The following is a 20,397-nucleotide window of genomic DNA, read 5'->3' as shown; positions in this document are numbered from 1 at the left end:
AAGCCACAGGGACTGCAAGCTATTGGCGTTGAATACGCTGTTCACTCTGAAATTGAAATAGGCTTTTTAACCTTAAGCCCTCTCCTCTGGGCCCAGTGGGGGCAGCTTTCTGGAGTAACCTACAAGAGTCGCTCATTCATTTACTGCAGCGAGCATAAAAAGAATACTGGGTTTTATATAAATGGGGGGGCTGGGGGGGTTGGTGCTTTGGGGTAGAGTACTTGAGGGTGGGATTTGTGAGAAGAGGAGGGTGTGTGTGGTCTTGCTCTTCTACCCTCGTGGGGATCTGAAGTCCCCACAAGGATAGTAAAACGAGGAAAATTCTCCCTCGTTGGGACGTTTCCCACATCCCGACGAGAACAAAGGCTATTTTGGGGTTTAGGTTTTGGGCTTAGGGAAAATAGGATTTTGAAAGGAAATACATTTTAGGGCCTCACGAGGATAGAACCGTGTGTCTGACTGCGTGTGTGTGCAGTAAGGGGGAGTGGTGTGTGTCTGCCCTTTCGGTAGGAGGACTGTCTTTGGCGTGTGAGACGGGCTAGGCTAAGCCCCTGTAAACACACACACTGCTCTCATCTCAACAAATAATCACTTGCCATCGATTTGCTGGGAAAATTGAGGTTTCAAACCTCAGTTGGTCATTTAACACGGACATCCTTTATAGATAACAACAGTTTGATTTCACACATAAGAATCATGGGAAACAAAACCCTCAAAATTCTGAACATCCCTGCTTCAGGCAAGGTTACAGCGGGGCTGTGTTTGTGTGTGTGATGTTATGAGTGTCTTTTGTTCTCCTGATTGTAACTGTTGCTATGATAAAGTGGAGAAGCAGCAGCAGATCTGAGCCCTACTCCTGAGAGGGCTTGTTTCTCACTGTGTTACACTGTAAACATACAACTGGCCACGCCTCTTTTGGTGCACTGTGCCAAACCACAGGAATTCCCTCTTTCTCGCTCTCTATTTTCCCTCTATCTCATGTTCCTGCCTTCTCTGAGAGGCCAATGGGAGGCCGTGTCAGGACTACAGAACCAGTGAGAATCCCAACACTGTCTGTTAGACGTGCCTCAAGTCTCCCCCCTGCCTTTCATTCTCTCTCTCTTACACACACACACACACACATGTTTTAAAACATTTTTCTCTGGTCTATTCTGAGGTAGCTGTTTGCAATGGTTGTGAATGAGACAGAAGTCTGGCACTAGAGCGGGATAAAGGAAGGGGGATTGTAGGAAGAAGTGTGTGTTTACTAAGGAAAAGTCTGGCCCTGTGCTTTGCTTCTCTTTCTCCCTCTTAAATCCTGTGAGCAGGGATTCTGCTGAACACTGGCAGGCATTGTTAAAGACATCTGGGTGAATCTCGCTTTGATTTCATAATCCAAGTCTCATGCTCCAGATTATAGTCTTATGTAAAAGACACACCTGGCTTTTTACTTAATTTACTGCTAAGAATAGAACACACACTAACTCCTGCTAGTTGCTAGCACCAAACACGCATCAGGATTTACTGTGGCAGGAGCTCCTGCCTGTGTGAGCATGCTTGTCTTTGTGGGATTGGATGACTTTGCGTGTGTGTGAGAGACATGATGACTGGGTTTTGGTCTGTGACTGTGTGGCGTGCTCGAGTGGGCGTCTTGACTCTGGGGTCTGTGTAAACCACAGAGCAGTGAGGTCTGGAAATCATCACACTGGATCAGGGGAGTAAAAATAGATTGGTGGTTTAAGGCTAAAACCCGCTTATGACTTCATTACATGTAACATTTATATTTCTGCAGCGCACAGTTTGATTAGCATTGTAGTGCTGATTTTGAGACGTGCCTAAGCCCTCAGTCTTAGCTGCTCATTGATTTCCTCCTTCACGCTAATGAACACTGGAGCCAAGCCCACACTGAGTGGTGGAAGGCAAGAGTCGACTAATTAGCTTCTCTTTCATCCCCTTCCCCCACCACACATTCACTACAACACTGGATCCAATACTCTCTCCTCTGACTGTTATTAAAGCACTACATTTTTGTGTCATTCTCTGGCTGAGTGAGAGCCCACAATGACACACTACTGAGGGAGAGTGCTGTGTGTCAGGATTAGTGCTTTTGAGGACAAGTTCGGTTATAAAAAAATTATCACGGATTTCAGTTTTGATTATCTTTTTCAACATTAAATGCATTATGAAACAATGACAAATTATTTTAGTGGAAATTCCAAAGCCCAAAATAGTGAACATTGAATTGCCAAAACATTGAAAACACTCTTGTCTTTGTCAGTTCCACATTGGGTAGACATCAATAGAAAAAGAGGACATTACTATGAAATAATATTTCAGTTGTGTGTATTACTTGGTTTTTATTTGATGGTGTTATTATTTTTCATTCTTTAAAGCCATCTCATCTCTTCTCAGGCAGTAGCAGGCAGCCAGCCAGCCAGACAAACATCTAACGTTCTCTGTGCTCCCCATACTGTACTGTCTTTGAGTCATCCTATTTAGCTAGGCTAGCTTGCTAGCTAGTAGCTGCTTATGGATGCTACATAGCTGTCTGACAATCATTTGACTAGTTCTTCAAATTATATATGGCATACTTACAAGACCGCTTATGAGCAACTACTCCAACTATCAATCGGGTAGAGCTACCTCAAGAACTGTCTCTATCCCTCTCATTATTGTGTTGTGTACATTCTCATGTGGTCTGTGTAGGCTAGCCGTCTATGTCCTAGCCGGGAAGGACAGGCACGATGGATTCTGTTCATTGTAGTTAATTACCACGTTTCTGCACTGAACTAGGTCATATATTTGCCTAATGAAATATACAACTCCCTTCAGCCCAGCGTCCCAGAGAGTTCTTGACAAAATGTATCTTCTGAATGATTTGGTTTCTCTCTAGAGAAAAATAACGAACTGTGGGACGCTGAGCTGAAGGGAGTTGTAGGCAAATAGTCTACCTATTTCAGCGCAGAAACGTGGTAATTAGCTACTATGGAATTCAAGTAATTGAACTGACGTTTGTCAATTAGTTGTTTAATAACCCCCCCCCCAAAAAAAAAAAACTGGTTAATTGCTCAGAACTAGTCAGCGTGGCTGTACTCAGACTGCCTATATAACAGTTACAGAGGGCAGCAGCCAGATCTGGGTTCAAATGGTATGTTTTCTTTCAAACACTGAGCGGATGATTAAGCTTGCCTGGTTTGACAGATTTGCCGGGTTTTCACTTTTGTGATTATTCCATTGGTTCCATTGTGCCAGGCAAGCTCAATCAAGCACAAGTACTATTTGAGCTCAGATCTGGAGGTGAGTCAGGCCTAGACTTCTCTCTGGCCTCAGAAAGCAGAGCAGCCTTCATGTTCTGCTGCTGCTGTGTGTAACACTGAGAGAGAGGGTGCAGGCAAGGCCACAGCCACTCAGCCTGATAAGCAGAGAGCCCTGACTGGACACTGGGCAAGACTGAGCACACATCACCAGCCCCATCCAGGATGTTAGTGCTGCTGCCAATCCCTGCCCTGTCACACACACCAGCCAGTAGCATCACTCGCATAGCTGCCATTCCACACATCCTTTCAGTTTCACAAAATGGAAAAAAATGAATGCACGTCTATTCTCTCCGGATCTCATTATATTCATCGCCAGATTGTTTCTACCACCAGTGCTACTTAATAGCAATCTGTTGTGTGACACCACAATACACCATTTTTTTCTTTAGCAAAGCCTTTTCAGATGATAATAATGAAGATGGGCACGTTGCGGTGCTCTGGTTGCTTGCGTTGCTGTATTGAAAGGTCAGGGTCTCGGTTGAATTGAAGACCTTTGTTGTCCCAAACCGATTTGCGCTCTGTGAGCAGATGGGTCTGACACGGCCGGTAGTGTGACCTTTAGTAAAAAAAAGACGCTCTCCCTTACCTACCCAGAGAGAAGAGCCTTTACCTGGACACTTATTCAGAAGGAGACCCTGTGGCTCGGATAGCTGTGGAGCTTCAGAAAATATGTTCCTGGCCAGCCACCCTCTCAGTCCAAAAAAAGCACTCTGATAACATCCAGTACACAAATGCTTTGCATGCACACACAGCTATCGAATTCCTACACACACAGCCACACGCACACAAACCAAATTCAGTTTGTTACGGAACAAAACCCATCCCCGCCCATTATTTGGGCAAATGGTGACTCACCATCAGAATGATAATGATTGTATATGGCATGCAGTTATTCGTCAAACCCTGTTGGTGTATTTCTAGGTTGTGTGATGTGCGGTATGCAAGAAAAGCTAACACAGCCTCTTCTTATTTCAGGTGGCATTATACAACCCAGACCAGGATGGGAGTGACAGCCCAAGAAGCAGCCTTAACAACAGCCTGTCTGACCAGAGTCTGGCCTCCGTCAATTTAAACAGTGTGGGCAGCGTGCACAGCTACACACCGGTAAGAGCTCACACTGCAACCTCCTCTAACCACAGTGTTACAGCTATACACACTGCAACCTCCTCTAACCACAGTGTTACAGCTATACACACTGCAACCTCCTCTAACCACAGTGTTACAGCTATACACACTGCTAACACCAAGCAACACAAACAACTACAGGATCCCAGTTAGAAAACATTTACAACCGGGATTCTCAGCTGGTTGGTTGCGGGAGGTTTTGAATGGGATGTGATTGTGTAAAAAAAAATATAGAATTTATTTTTATTAAACATACTCCATTCTGAACTTAAATGACTAAAACCAGGTATAACGTGTGTAGAAGTGATAATGAACCTATATTTTAAAATAATTTAACCTTCTGAAGTAAAATAGTTCAATCATATAATTTTCAATATAGATTTATTAGCAGCGCTATTTAACGGATTTGGTTGATTTTATTGTCTCAAACCAGTAAGCTTGAAAGCTCAGACACACTGGTAGGATTGTCAAATGTTTGCCTGTGTTCACACAGCAAAGTTAAAATACTCCAAACCATAAGGTATCAATAGTGTTGTTTGGCAATGCATATACACGCGTATTGCTTATGGTCTAGATTTCAAGCGATCTGTTGATACTTGTCTAATACTGTCAGTGCCAGGCCATCGCCAAATGTTTAGCTAGATAGCTCAAGTTAGCATATTCGCTAACTAGCATAACATAGCTACCTAGCTAAGGACACTGCACTAACTCAGCAGCTAACACAGGCAGCTGTTTCATGGAAATGAGCTAATCCATTGTGATTCAATTATGTCAATACTAGCTACAGTGGTTAGATAGTATGTAGTGTTGTGTGCATTGTCTGTGAACTTAGCTTGCTACCATCCCATAGCCAACATTACATATGAAGTGTGACTGGTTGATTCGTGGATGTACAGAGAAAATGCCCTCGTCTTTTTTCCTTTTTTTTTCTTTGCTCCCAGAATCTCACTGCCGATAGACTGCCGATAGACTGCCGATAGGTACTTGCTAGAACAAAAGTGACGAACCTGCTGATTATACTTGTAGAATCGCAATCCTTGTCAATGGCCAACAACTTGACTTTGAGCCAATCAGCGATCACGAATGTTACTACTGGGTCGGCCTGCAGCAGGTACCGCTTTTGTTCTAGCAAGTACCTATCGGCAGTCTATTGGCAGTGAGATTCTGTGTATTTCATGCTTAACATTCTTCATCAAGAATATCGGCGAAATATAATTAAAAAGGTGGGACTGTTGTTCCATTGTCATTTAATTAGTACATTTACTAGCAATATATAATTTTTTAAAGTTTTCCAGATTGCATTTTGGCAACAAAATTCGCAATGCGGATATTGGATTGAGACAGACAACCTGGTTCAATTTCGGTCCTAAGGCAAAACCAGTTGAAAACCACCGATTTTAGAACATGCATGTCAATCTCTAACCACAGTACCCCAGCTATACATCAGCTAAAACCAAACAAGCACCACAAATAACTGTCACTGTATCACAGTTAGACATACAGGAATTTAGGCAGTGCATGCCAATCTCTTATCACAGTAGATAGCTGTAACCCTGGAACTTAAACACAGTGTATCAGCTCCAATCTGAGGGCAGTGCCCCAGACCAGTTAGTTACTGTGTATCTCATATGATCCGAGAGACCCAGGAGTTTCCCTTCAGAAGAGCTATAGACAGTGAGAGACTAAAGAGGTCGGGGGGATGGTGCTCTAGTGCAGAATATCAGGGGGGGGTTGAGGGAAAGTGAGAGCTGTACACACTCTTGGAGAGCAGACAAAGAGAGCTGTTGCCTGTGATGCCTTCCCACCAGAGATGCCCCCTTCTTTGGTGGGGTCCTCCTGCTTCCCAGGGTGCTATTGCTCCAGGCTCTCTGCATCGATCCGTTCAGACTGATGGATGTCCCTCCAGTGCTGCTGCTGAGAGCAGACTGTTTCCTACTGCCTCACTTCAGCCAGGCAGACTCAGACTGGATTCTTTAGCAAGGCAATCTATACTGTAGCCCACCAGTATGTCTGCGAAGCCCTTTGCTGTGTTAAAGAATGTGTACTCTAACAGCAGGGCTACTTTAAGTGATAGCTCCATTATTAGTGTCCTTCACATGTTAAACCTGGTATGGCTTGAAAGCTACCTCTGTGATGCTGCGATTAAAGGATATATACTGTTCTTAAACATCTAGTCTACTTCATGTAAATGTAAGGTACCTCCACAGTTATAGAATAGTGATTGCTCCATATTAGTGTTTTTCTCATCATTAACCTTTTTAGACCGTCTTTTAGAGGGCAACATTGCCTGCACTCTTATACACCATTGGATAAAATTGACCCTCACACTACTGTACATGGGTAAAATGATTGCTTATTTGTACAAGGCTTTTGTGTTTTTGTTTTAAATACATTTTGCAGGTCATCTATTGTATTGGCTTTGTGTTGATTTTGGTTTCTCTTTTAATACTTTTTGAGAAGGTTGCAAACAGCGATCAAGACAGTCAAAGGCATGTAGTTGATGTTTAGTTTGAGGAGTGACCACTTTACACCAGATTTTTTGCTGCTTATACATGTTCATTATGGGTTCTTGGCAGTTTAATTAGATTAGTGGACAGGACTAAAATATAAGCCTTGATCTGTTGCACCAAAAATGTACTGAACAAAAATGTAAACGCATTATGCAACAATTTCAATGATTTTACTGAGTTACAGTTCTTTATACTGATCAGTCAAATGACTGGGAAGGAGCGCAGCCATGGATGGGCCTCGGAGGGCAGAAGGGTTTTATTACAGACAGAAATACTCCTCAGTTTCATCAGCTGTCCGGGTGGCTGGTGTCAGACGATCCTGCAGGTGAAGAAGCCGGAAGTGGAGATCCTGGGCTGGCGTAGTTACACATGGTCTGCGGTTGTGAGGCTGGTTTTACATACTGCCCCAAAAAATTAAACTACATTGGAGGTGGCTTATGGTAGAGAAATTAACATTTAATTCTCTGGCAACAGCTCTGGTGGACATTCCTGCAGTCAGCATCCCAATTGCACGCTGCTTCAAAACTTGAGACGTCTGTGGCATTGTGTTGTGACAAAACTGCACATTTTAGTGACATTTTATTGTCCCCAGCACAAAGTGCACCTGTGTAATGATCATGCTGTTTAATCAGCTTCTTCATATGCCATACCTGTCAGGTGGATGGATTATTTTGGCAAAGGAGAAATGTTCACTAACAGGAATATTAACAAATTTGTGCACAAAATTTGAGAGAAATTAGCTTTTTGTGCAGATGGAACATTTCTGGCATCTTTTATTTTAGCTCTTGCAACATTGGACCAAACCTTTACATGTTGTTTATTTTTGTTCAGTGTAGATAAATGTTTTGCATGAAATGTTTGTGGCTCTCTTGTTCTCCAGCAGATCCATGTGCAGATATCCATTGATGTCTCTGAGACGTATGTTTCCCAGTCAAGCGTCAGTGTTCGATGGTGTAGTCGGTGCTCTTCACCAGTTAAAGTGAAAGTTGTAGTCTGTGTTTGGCTGTGGTAATAGGTTTGTATTGTAGTTAGTATGTTAGACGGAGGTGTGTACCGCTAGGTTGTACTGCATGACAGAACACAGCCGTCAGTGTTGGGTGTTGAGTAGATGTAATTCACTGCTCCAAAATCTCTAATTATCTCTCCTCTATTTCTACTCCTCTCCTCTCGCTCCTCCTCCATCCCCAGGTGACTAACCACCCAGAGCCAGTGTCTCAGTCGATGAGCCTCCAGCAGCCCCAGTACAACATGCCAGAGAGGGACAAGCAGCTCCTCTTCTCCGACTTTGAAGATCTCAGTGCCTCTTTCCGCAGCCTTTACAAGTCTGTCTTTGGGCAGTCCTTCAGCCAACAGGGTGAGTGCTTGTCTAGAGGGCAGGATGACCCTTCCCGGGTAGTAGGGCTGGGCGATATGGCCAAAATCTCATATCCTGATATAGGTCAGTTCATATCCTGATAATGATACAAATCATGATATAGCACCTATTTTGTATATGGTTGATATAAAATGACCACATGTAAAGGCCTATTTCTTAATACATTTAGAATTAAACTCAACAAATAAAAGGTACTTACTCATATTTTATTATTTCTCCTTTTATTTCGATTTTTTTACTTGTGCAAATGTTCAATTAAGCATGTAACAAAATATAAAATATTAATGTATAAAATCTAAAGAGGTAAATTGCAAACAAAATAAACATAGGCCTAAAATATATATTTATTTATTTATTTTTGACGGCTTGCCTGTTTTGCATGTTATTTTGGTTTTAATACGTGTCACATATCAATTTGCATTTGGTACCTTGAGTTGAGTGTTAGCCCAACTCACGAAACCCCCGTTTCTGGACCGTGTAAATTGAGGCCATGTCTTTGCAGACGTAAGTTGTAACGGCAGCTGTTATCTCCTTCCATCTTCGTGATTATTTGCCATATGGTGTGCCGCGGGCAAACGCCTCTTGCAACGTCTGAGTCGGGGGTTTGTTTTGAGCACTCGACTACTTTTTTGGGTCTCATCCGTAGACTCTCCGTACTGTTTCACATGATTCTTGTGTAGGTGGTAAAAGAGGTTAGTGGTGTTTGAGCCTGTTGTCGGGACCGGCCTGCGGCATATTTTGCAGAGGACGGTTTTCTGGTCCGTGTCAGACTTTTCATACCCGAACCACGTCCATGCGACCGAAGAAGCCCGTCTTTTAGGTATGAGCTCTGTGCTCTGTGTCATGTTCACTCTCCTCCATGTTTGTTTGTGTTGCAAATTTCCTTCCACGCGACTCGTGTGGAAGAATGCAAAGCGTCGTCCAATTGACTAAAAATATTGCCGTAAAGAGTGTGATTTGCGACAACGATTTAAACGATAGACGTTTTTCTATCGTCACATGATATATATGGTCATATCGCCCAGCCCTACCGGGTAGTGTTAGTAAACTCGTGCAGAAGATGCCAGGATTATTCTATAGGTGTTGTTATACATCTAACAGCTGGTCGAAGGAGAGTGGAATTGACGCTTGGTCGAAGGAGAGTGGAATTGGTGCGAATTAGGTTTAGTGATTTCAATGAGTTATTTAATAGACAGTAACCGTAGTGCAAATCTATGGGTGTTTTCATGGTCTACTGTGTGCTAAAGCCACGTGCTAAAGCCTCTGGCCTCATTCCCAATGCTAAGCATAAAACAGAGTCGGCAAGTTCATAGCAGAATGATGCAGTGGACTTTATTCATTATATGGGATGAAACATGTTAATCCTTACTCTGCCTGTAATCTAGTATATCTTTAGGATGATATATATCACACACACACACTTCATATGATTGCAGCATCAAACCTGCTTTTGCCATAATGATGAAGTTCATAATGATAAAGGCCTATTGCACAGAGTCAGATCAAGTGTGGCTCTCCAAAACATGGCAGCCCTTTAGAACGTAATGCTTTTTGTTTGTAATCTGATTGACTGATGAACAAAAAGCACTTGACAAGTGGGTTATGGGCAAAAGCAGACAATGCTTTTCCTTGTATAGCCTACTTTCACAAATCTAATGCATTTCATGCTAATGTTTTCAGTGTTCCTCTCCTTTAATCTATCATCTAAGTTTCATTAGTTTAAAGTTGTTCCCTTTTTATGTGCATAAAAGTGAAATCTCTTAGTCAGACAAGCCCTTGCAATTAAAAAGTGTAAATAAGCGAGCGAGAGGATTTCACACCATGGTGCTGTAGACAGTGAGCTAATTCACCGGCTTTGATAATAGGTAATGAGCTCGCATTATTATTCTGGGGCTGCGCGCTAATTGCTTTCTGTATTTCCCTGGTTGGACAATGGGCTTTCTGTGCCGATAAGAGATCCACCTTTGTCACCGCTGCAGTAAGTGTTATGGGGCAGTGGCGAGGGGCTGGAGTCAACTCTAAAAGCACTCCAGTGAAATAGGTTAACTGTGGCAAAGCTGGTAGCCTAGCGGTTAGCCTAGTGGTTAAGAGCATTGGGCCAGTAATCGAAGTGTAGCTGGTTCAAAACCCCAAGCCGACTAGGTAAAAAATATGCCGATGTGCCTTTGAGCAAGGCACTAACTGTAATTGCTGCCGTAAGTCGTGCCGATAAGAGATCCACCTTTGTCACCTCTTCAGTAAGTGTTCTGAGGCAGTGGCGAAGACACCTCTAAATGACTAACATGTAAATGGACAGGCCTCTTAAGAACCACTCCCCTACACGATTGCTGTTGGGTGTGCAGATGTTCGTGCTCCAGTCGTGCTTGTTTAGAAAACAGTGCTGCTGCACAATGACAAATGTGAAAAGAAACACAGGATGCAGAAGAAAGGCTCAGACTCTAGTGCTGCTGAGACATTCCTTCAGCTCGTTCAAAATGGCAGCTGTTTAGTTTCAATGTAACATCAGTTTATTTAATATGTTAAATAATGTTAATATCAAATAGTGATTCAATTCTCTAAGCAGAGAGCAATAATAATGACTGTGTTTTGTGTGTGTGTATATGGACTTCCAGGTTTGATGGGCATGCCAACGGAATCGTCCCAACAGACCCACACCTCCTGCTCCTATCAGCACTCACCCAGTGGCACCATTAGCACCCAGAACAGCCTGACAAACAACCACTCCAGCAGCGGTGGCCAGGTGCCTCTGTCCCACCCTCCCCAGCTCCCTGGCCAGAACGCCCACCCGGGCCATGGCTCGCCCCACACACAGCACATCTCCCAGCACGGCCCACACAACCAACATGGCCAGCACAACCAACATGCCCAACACACCCAGCACCAGCACCCCCATCACCCTGCACACTCCCAGCATGGTCCGCACCCATCGCAGCACGCCCAGCAGCAGCACACGCCGCACCCCTCCCAGCAGCACAGCCAGCACCCCTCCCAGCAGCAGCATCAGACTCTGGCTCACCAGCCCCATCCTGCCCAGCAACAGATGGCCTGCAACACGGGTAAGACCTGCCTCTCTCTTCCACACATATGTCTCTCACAACACAAACACACACATTCAGATACACTCAGGGATAACCCTCCTAGACACAGCTGGACATTTGTTCTGTATAAATACCAAGACCTGCTTTAGGACAACGGACAGTAAATCACCATCTGATTTATGCTGTTTGCTGTAATGAGAACAAAGCAAATGTTGCATCCATACAGCAGACAGTACCTCTGGAGCACAGCAACCTTTTCAGAGGGAACTGGCTCCTACCAGTGGCCAAAGTAGAGTACCGTTGCAGGAAATGTAGAAACTAATGGACTCCTCCTGCCTCTAAAAACCAGTCTGTGCTCCGTCTGTGTTTACAGGTCTGCCCTCTGACTGGTACCCAAATCTGGACGCACTGAAAGAGAGCTGCCGTATTGCCAGCAGTTATAACTGGGCTGATGTCGACCTCTCACCTTTTCAAGGTGTGGCCATGAAGGATTATGTAAATGCAGTTGCATTGACACAGCCAATTTCAGCCTCAAATAGGATAACTATACAGGCTGCTCATTTTTCAATATGTTAGGCCTGCGTTTAATATATTTTTCTTACTGTCTACCTGTATTCTTTTCACTGACATTTTAAAAGCTGTTTATTGTGTTTACCAGAGTCATTTTATCCTAATGATTTCATGGCTGATTGCCCATGATGAGCACCATTAGACACGTTGGAGTTCTCTCTTTTTGTTGGTGTGCTGACGTGTTGCCAATCAACAGTTGAATTTGAAGGAGCTCTACAATTAAAGAACACTGCCTTCAAGTTTAATTACCAAACAGTGTAGCTCAGCAGGTCAGAGTTGATCCAATTACAGTATACAATTGCAAGGTAGGCGGTTTTAATTATCACCGATAAAGTTTAGTTATGTAATTAAAGCATTTTTTTTTTTTACATAGATAAAAGTATCTACACCCACTTTTCACATTTATGGGGTGTGGATGATTTGACCGGTGATTTTTATGACTAACTTGTCGTTGAGACATTTCTCTGCAGTGGTTAGCAGCTAGTACTACTGAATGGGTTGGACTGGTGAGCTGCTGAGGCGGCGGCTGTACATCGCTGTTGTTTTCCTTGGCTGATGATATGTATGTTTGACCCTGTGCAGGACTGAAGGAGAGCATGAGACTAGCAGAGCTGAACAACTGGGCCCTGGAGCCCACACAGATCGCAGATCTCTGCTCATCTATCAACCAGTTCTTCGCCCGCACCGGCGTCATTCAGCCACAGGGGGCAGTGCAGCCCGTACCCGTATGCCATGGTTCCATGCACCCCAACAAGCCCAGCCAGCACATGGCCACAGGTGGGTGACTCATCACCTCTAACCTGCATCCCAACTAACATTATTATTGCATTTACCACTCCAGATCACTGGACATTGGTGGCATTTTCCTTTATGTAAATGTACACTGAGTGTACAAAACATTAGGAACACCTTCCTAATATTGAGTTGCACTCCCTTTTGCCTTCAACAGCCTCAATTTGCAATTTGTTGGGGCATGGACTACAATGTGTTGAATGCGTTCCACAGGGATGCTGGCCCATGTTGACTCCAATGCCTCCCACAGTTGTGTCAAGTTGGCTGGTTGTCCTTTAGGTGATGGACCATGATACACAGGAAACTGTTGAGTGAAAAATCCAGAAGTTTTGCAGTTCTTGACACAAACTGGACCTACTACCATACCCCATTCAAAGGCACTTAAATATTTTTGTCTTGCCCATTCACCCTCTGAATTAAACGCATACACATGTCTCAAGGTCTAAACATCCTCCTTTAACCTGTCTCCTCCCCTTCATCTACACTGATTGAAGTGGATTTAACAGGTGACATCAATAAGGGATAGCTTTCCCCTGGATTCACCTGGTCAGTCTGTCGTGGAAAGAGCAGGTGTTCTTAATGTTTTGTCCACTCAGTGTATATTGCAATAATGCTGCGGACCAGGTGGCTTGTTTTAGCTAGCGCATATATTCTTTTGGGATTGCGATATTTGAGTTTGTCTTTCTCTCCACAGGAAATCTCTACATGGACTCAAGACAGAGCATGTCTATGATGGGCCCCCCAGGATACCCCCACATGCCCCCAATGAGCAGCGCAGGTCCCACAATGACAGGTACAGAACAGCGGCAGCCCCTATACAACTACTCACTAAACTAGGTCTCAGTTAAGGGGATGGTCACTCCGAGTATTCTTCAAACCTATCTTTCCACATTCTACAAGCACTACAACAACACCTTGACAAGTCCATTTCCCGTTCAACTACACATTTAACCAATGAAGCTTGCACAGTGCATGTGTGTCTTTGTGTGTATGTACTATGCCCAACTCCCCTGCTCTCTTCTCTTAGGACACCATGCGCAGATGAACCAGCAGCACATGATCTCTCCCAGAAACTTCCAGATGCACCGCATGCCAGCTGATGACATCCAGGATGACTTTGACTGGGACTCCATTGTCTAATGTTAGATGTTCTGCCCCTAACGAGGAACGGTCAGGTGGTGCAGAGCAGGTGGAAGTAGGAGGAAGAAGCCAGGCTGAGCTGTACGCTCTAGCGAGGAGACTGACTGTTGCTGGTGGGATACAGAACAGAAGAGCAGGTGTCGTTTTGGGAGGATAGAGGGAGAGACTTCAGAGTGCTGCCATTTTTACAAACAAAATGAAACATACAAAATAAAAGGTTACTTTGAAGACAATCATATTTACTAGGACATGTTTAAGTGGTGGCTTATGTGCTTGTCTTGACCAGGCAAGTAGCACACGTTCATGTCGAAACAAATCCTCCAGTTCTCGTTCCTCAGCCAGCCCTCTCCCATCCCCCTCCCAGACAGCAGCTTTCCAAAGTTCCCCCAGCTCCCTCCGTAACTGTTGTGATTTGAGCGACTTGTTCCGCTTGTTATCCTTCTCGTGTTGACTTCAGGCCTCAGCTGCCTCTTGGATGAGTTTGTCTCTCTTTATTCGTTTTTATTATTTTATGGAAAACGCAGGCCGCCTGTGGTGCTTGTTGGTCAGCTTTGGGTGGATGATGGATCCCCAATAGTGGGTTTATTGGTAGGAAGGTTAGGCTCCCCAATAGTGGGTTTAGTGGTAGGAAGGTTAGGCTCCCCAATAGTGGGTTTAGTGGTAGGATGGTTAGGCTCCCCAATAGTGGGTTTATTGGTAGGATGGTTAGGCTCCCCAATAGTGGGTTTATTGGTAGGATGGTTAGGCTCCCCAATAGTGGGTTTAGTGGTAGGAAGGTTAGGCTCCTCAATAGTGGGTTTAGTGGTAGGAAGGTTAGGATCCCCAATAGTGGGTTTATTGGTAGGAAGGTTAGGCTCCCCAATAGTGGGTTTAGTGGTAGGAAGGTTAAGCTCCCCAATAGTGGGTTTAGTGGTAGGAAGGTTAGGCTCCCCAATAGTGGGTTTAGTAGTAGGAAGGTTAGGCTCCCCAATAGTGGGTTTAGTGGTAGGAAGGTTAGGCTCCCCCAATAGTGGGTTTAGTGGTAGGAAGGTTAGGTTCCCCAATAGTGGGTTTAGTGGTAGGAAGGTTAGGCTCCCCAATAGTGGATTTAGTGGTAGGAAGGTTAGGCTCCCCAATAGTGGGTTTAGTGGTAGGAAGGTTAGGCTCCCCAATAGTGGGTTTAGTGGTAGGAAGGTTAGGCTCCCCAATAGTGGGTTTAGTGGTAGGAAGGTTAGGCTCCCCAATAGTGGGTTTAGTGGTAGGAAAGTTAGGCTCCCCAATAGTGGGTCTATTGGTAGGAAGGTTTACAATAACTGAGGTTATGTTTTGAACAGGGTGTTTTGCATTGAACTAGGCTTCACATAAAGAACACAAATGCTTTATCATAGAGCATTGTCCTTTTAACCAACACATCTGGCCCATAAAAATAAACCTAATTGTGTACATTCAGAAACATTACAGGCAGTATTTGTTGTGGTTTTGTGTCTATTCTGTCAACAATGTCATACCTTTATCTCCAATACTCCAACAAGACTGAAACTGGTAGATGAATTCCAGACCTCATCACCTTTTTTCCCCCACCTTTGTCTGGCTTTTTTTTCCTTTGTCAAAATAATAATTAGACTGAAAGTAGTCTCATTCTCAATCACTACATCCTTCCACTGGTCCCGCAATCAATGAGATTGATTATAATTTCCCTGTACTAGTGTATTAAGGGAATAGTTTGTAGTTAATACACAAAATGAATGAGTACACGTATACGCCTGTAGGTGTCTATTCATTATATTAAACTCAGTGTAAATGCAGCACAATGAACTGTAGGATATTTTCCTGTTATCTTCTGATACAGGAAATGTACTGATTTAAATCAATTACTACAAGCAATAGGAATGTTCTTCATTCAGATGCTATACGTCTGAAGTCATCAGAATTGATCTCCCAAATATCTTCTTGGTTGTGACCGTCAGACTTACACTGTAAGGCAGAAAATATGCTGAAATACGATATAAAAAGGGAACGAGGTGTGTGTGTGTTGCCCTAAAATTACAATCATCTGCATATGCTATCAACGAGCACAAAACAGATGCAGAAAAAAGAGATGAAAGCAAGGGTTCAAGGCAGATGTGCGTTTTGCAGGCAGGGTTTCTTATGTTGAGAAATGAGCTCTATCTGGTCAACAGCCAGGTGGAGATGGAGGATGGGAGACTTGAGGTTCTGGAAACACTCCTGTCCTCTCTGTCCCTCTTTGGCGCCTTAATCAGACTGGCCCTGAACCCTCATCACGGTGCTGCGTTGAACCTATATGGGAGCTTTGTCTGGGTAGAGCACAGTTCATCTTCCCTTTTTAATTTGTTCCTCCACTATTGGCCCCTTAGATAAACTAAATCTGTGGCTGGATTTTGTTTTACTCCATTTCTGAAAATGTTTAGTTTTTTTAAACAAACAAAAATCATGACATTGTTTTGTAATATCACATAAACACCACTGGGCCAGACACCAAAATGTATCTTGTGACAGTGTACATGTGTAGATACTGAACCGCCATTGTCCTTTTGAAACAGGAGGCAGAAGACAAGAAGGGAAGCTTGGCTGAAGCTAGTGCTAGCTCTTCTCACAGCTAGCTATACTGCCAGGCATATCTGCAAGGTTTCACAGATCTTTTAGCAGCCAGTTCGTTAATACTGACCATTGTTTTGATCTTAAATGTTTTTTTCTTTCTTTTCCTCCATCTTTTTCCTTTTCTTACTTCTGCTACTTTTACCTGTACCGGATTTTCGGTTAGATTCCCAAATGTTCATTGTATTTGAAAGCGTTGTGTGTGGCTGATTGTCTTGCCTGTGGATACCCATTGAGTGTTTAGGCTTTGTTTAATGGCCAAAATCAGTCAGTCAGTTAGTCAGTCAGTCAGCCAGCCATTTAAAGCACAGTCTGATTGCTCATTCAGTTAAAAAGCCAAGATCACTTAAGATTGTCCACCATTGAGCCCTTCATTAGTGAAGGAGGACTACTTTATGGAGAAGAGATCAGTGTAGCGATTTTGAATTGACCATTTGATTGCTAGTTGAAGTCAGCGTGGGTGCTACAGACTCTGGGACTGACCTAAGGAATTGGTGTTTAGAGGGACACGGTGAGAATGTGGATATAAAAGTGATAGGGAAGTCTTGGCAGCCCATGGTTTTGTATGTTGCATTTCATCACTGGTAATGATGAGGGCACTAATGAAAAACTCTCAGACAGCCGTAGGGTATGTAGTAAATCCACCCCCACAGCTCAGGAGATGGGATGGGCTGGAAAGAGCTCATGGATGTGATCAGAGGTAAAGAGGGAGGGAAAGACAATGACTGGATCACCCTCTTAACTGTGTGTGCTTGTGTGTCTGTGTGCGAGTGAGTACATTTTGTTTAAAAAGACAATTCAATTTTTTAAATACTGCTGGAGATGTACCTGCCAGAGAGATTACTATGATATGAAAAAAGAAAATAAGCCTTGTTCGCTTGTTACATTACGGAGAAAACTGCCAAGAAGTACTGCTGATTGAGGCCTATTTTATTCAGTGCTGGTGTGTTGTTGTGCTTCTTGTAAATAAATGTCTTTTCAATCATCCCTTTTTCCTCTTGGGGGCGGGACATCAAGGCAAGGGGTTGGTCTTACTCATGAAAGAGGGAAAAGAATAGAGTATTTTGTTATTGTCCAATCAGAGGGTGAGACCGTATGTGTATATATCTATATTGTATATATGTGATGAAAATGTGTTGGCTTTTTGTGACACTACCTTTTACCTGTACTATGGTTCTACATTCAGTGTTTCAATGTTGATAATATATATTTTGTTATGTTTTTCAGTTTTTGATTTTGTCTTTGTCATTTCTTGTATTTGTTTTCTTTTTCTCCTTTTTGTCCTCTTGGTTATTGCACGGTTTATTACTTTTGCTGTCCAATGAGGTGATACAGCTACTCTTTGTATTGGTTTAGTGCTGTAAAATAACTTGTTATTAGAGTTGTCGATACCACCCCCATCCCCAATATGCATGAATGGCACTTAAACAAATAAAATGTTAACTTCACTGTGGAATGGTTGTGCGTTTATCATATTTTTTTGTGTATTTGAATGAGTTACATGAAGCAACTTGTGAATTATTTCATATTTTGAACATAATATGTAGCTGTTACTCGCATCGCCGTTACAGAACACGTTTTGCAGTATGTTTAGACCATAGTAGTTGTGTGTAGGGGAATTTCTATATACACTGTTAAAATTGCAGCAATTATGACAAATCAGAGCCAAACTGAATGGTTAGTGTTGAATATAACAGGTAGTAGAGCCCAACTGGCAGTAGTGCAGCTCCTTGCTCACAACCTCAAACATTTACCTAAAATAGTTTTTGGGAAATATTTGGTTTTTTCACTTGCAACGTTCCACTTAGTTCTGTGCACTCTAAATGTTTAAAAGTTCACTAATTCTGAAGGTTTTCCAGGATCATACATTTAGTACTAGTGTTCATACTGGAAGTCTTTCTTCCATGTCAATGACAGGCTCCGTATGTTGTTTTCCACATGACACGTTCCTGGACTAGAATAGTCTCCCAGGACAGTTAGTCAGCAATCATAGGTTTATCAAGACATGCATGTCCTTTTCCCCGCCCAGCTCCCGGAGGCCCTCCCCTAGCCCCTACACATGTCAAGCCCCCATGACACCCACGAAACTTCCACTTTCACACTCCATGACATACACTACTTCATGCTCATTTTGGAATTCTGCTCCATCTCTTTGGTCCAAACTGGTAGAAGTGAGTAACTGACTGAAGAGCCTCCACTGCTGTCAGGGAAGGTAGTGTGGGGGAGCTTAGCTGTGCTGCAGCTCCTTTAGACTCAGCTAGGGGCGTTGGTCTAGTTACTGTAAGAGAAGACATCAGGAAGACAGTCATGAGAATTCCTCTGATGCTGCTTCTGCTGGCACTGGCAGTACAGCTATGTTCTGCGCTGCCGACTGACATTTACTCTTGAGGTTCTGACCTGTTGCACCCTCTACAACCACTGTGATTATTACTATTATCTGGCCCTGCTGGTCATCTATGAACGTTTGAACATCTTGGCCATGTACTGTTATAATCTCCACCCGGCACAGCCAGAAGAGGACTGGCCACCCCTCGGAGCCTGGTTCGTCTCTAGGTTTCTTCCTATGTTCCTGCCTTTCTATGGAGTTTTTTCTAGCCACTGTGCTTCTACATCTGAATTGCTTGCTGTTTGGGGTTTTAGGCTGGGTTTCTGTATAGCACTTTGTCATCGGCTGATGTAAAAAGGGCTTTATGAATACATTTGATTGATTGAACAAGTAAATAAGCCTCCGCTCTAATTTTTTGGGGCTCCAAAGTGGCGCAGCGGTCTAAGGCACTGCATCTCAGTGCTAGAGGCATCACGACAGACACCCTGGTTTGAATCCAGGCTGTATCACAACCGGCCGTGATTGGGAGTCCCATAGGGCGGGGCACAATTGGCCCAGCGTCGTCCGGGTTTGGCCAGTATAGGCGGTCATTGTAAATAAAAATGTGTTCTTAACCGACTTACCTTGTTAAATGTATTTTTATTTTTTGAAGTGTTAAATCAACTATTCAATCACTCTAGCCTCCTATGTCCCAGATGTAGGATCTTAATTTGACTCTATATTATCACAGCAAATGAATCCTGCAGCAACAGGATTTTAACGTTTAGTCCATAATGTTGCTTGATCGGTGGTTAGGCTATTAGCTGGCCAAAGGTAGGCTACATTAAGTGTTAAACTGTTAATATAACTGTTAGTGTGGGTTTTCAGTGAATTTATGTAAATCAGCAGGCTCATCTGCATTTCCTGCAACTCTCAGCAACAAAAGGGATCAAATTAGGATTCTATATCTGTATGTCCTGAGCTTTGATTTGAAACACCCTTTTCGTAATTTAGTGAATTCAATCAATTTGTTTAGTTAGTTTTAATGTATTCAATTGAGACTTGGTTATGTTTATTTATAGTAACCTTTATGGATTATATGTCAGACCTCTGACTCTGGTGTCTATTTTTATTTGATCAGAACCATATGGAACAGGTTTCTTTTAGGTATGCTAAATATTTGTACCGGGCCACATTGGGCTGTGCTGTTCAGGGTGTCATCAGAACTACTATACATGGCAGGGCTATGGTTACACCTTACTTAATTGTGAATCCAAATGAAAGTTCCTTATGTTGAAATGTAATATGGGGAGGGGAGCCGTCTGCCCTGCCTTGGTGGTACTTGTTATGTAATACTGCCAGGTGGAGTGTCTGATGCTCTAGTCTTGATGGTTGGTAGCAGAAATTCCCCCAGCTGTATAGAATGAAAGTATGTAAGCTATTTAGGAGTTAACACTACACTCCACACTCATCCCATTTCCCCTGCATTGAGGGAAGCTAATCCTACGTCCACACCATACTCAAATCTGTGTTTGGACAGCATGGGGACAAACACTAAGAATAATTACTTTCTTTTGCTGAAATATACAGGTAACTGACTAAATAAAGGAAACACTTGAGTAAATGAGGGATACAAAGTGTATTGAAAGCA

General features: G+C 43.2%; 1 protein-coding gene across 2 annotated transcripts in view; it reads left to right on the top strand.

Annotated features, from left to right (window-relative positions):
* The window catches only part of LOC139555206 (forkhead box protein J3-like), a 139,355-nt gene extending 121,466 nt beyond the window's left edge, over positions 1-17,889 (top strand). Inside the window, exons 6-12 of one of the 2 annotated variants that reach the window (XM_071368815.1) lie at positions 4,272-4,400; positions 8,120-8,285; positions 10,919-11,362; positions 11,718-11,819; positions 12,497-12,691; positions 13,401-13,499; positions 13,734-17,889. In XM_071368815.1, the coding sequence (XP_071224916.1) occupies positions 4,272-4,400; positions 8,120-8,285; positions 10,919-11,362; positions 11,718-11,819; positions 12,497-12,691; positions 13,401-13,499; positions 13,734-13,846 (1,248 nt within the window). In that variant the 3' untranslated portion in view covers positions 13,847-17,889. The remainder of the gene's footprint in view (positions 1-4,271; positions 4,401-8,119; positions 8,286-10,918; positions 11,363-11,717; positions 11,820-12,496; positions 12,692-13,400; positions 13,500-13,733) is intronic. The other variant, XM_071368823.1, reaches the window with a different exon arrangement.
* The last annotated feature ends 2,508 nt before the right edge of the window (positions 17,890-20,397 follow it).

The sequence above is a fragment of the Salvelinus alpinus genome, chromosome 2, assembly GCF_045679555.1.
Source record: "Salvelinus alpinus chromosome 2, SLU_Salpinus.1, whole genome shotgun sequence".
In the NCBI taxonomy this organism is placed as follows: domain Eukaryota; kingdom Metazoa; phylum Chordata; class Actinopteri; order Salmoniformes; family Salmonidae; genus Salvelinus; species Salvelinus alpinus.
Note: the sequence above shows the minus strand (reverse complement) of the source record. Positions and strands in the feature narration are given on the sequence as shown.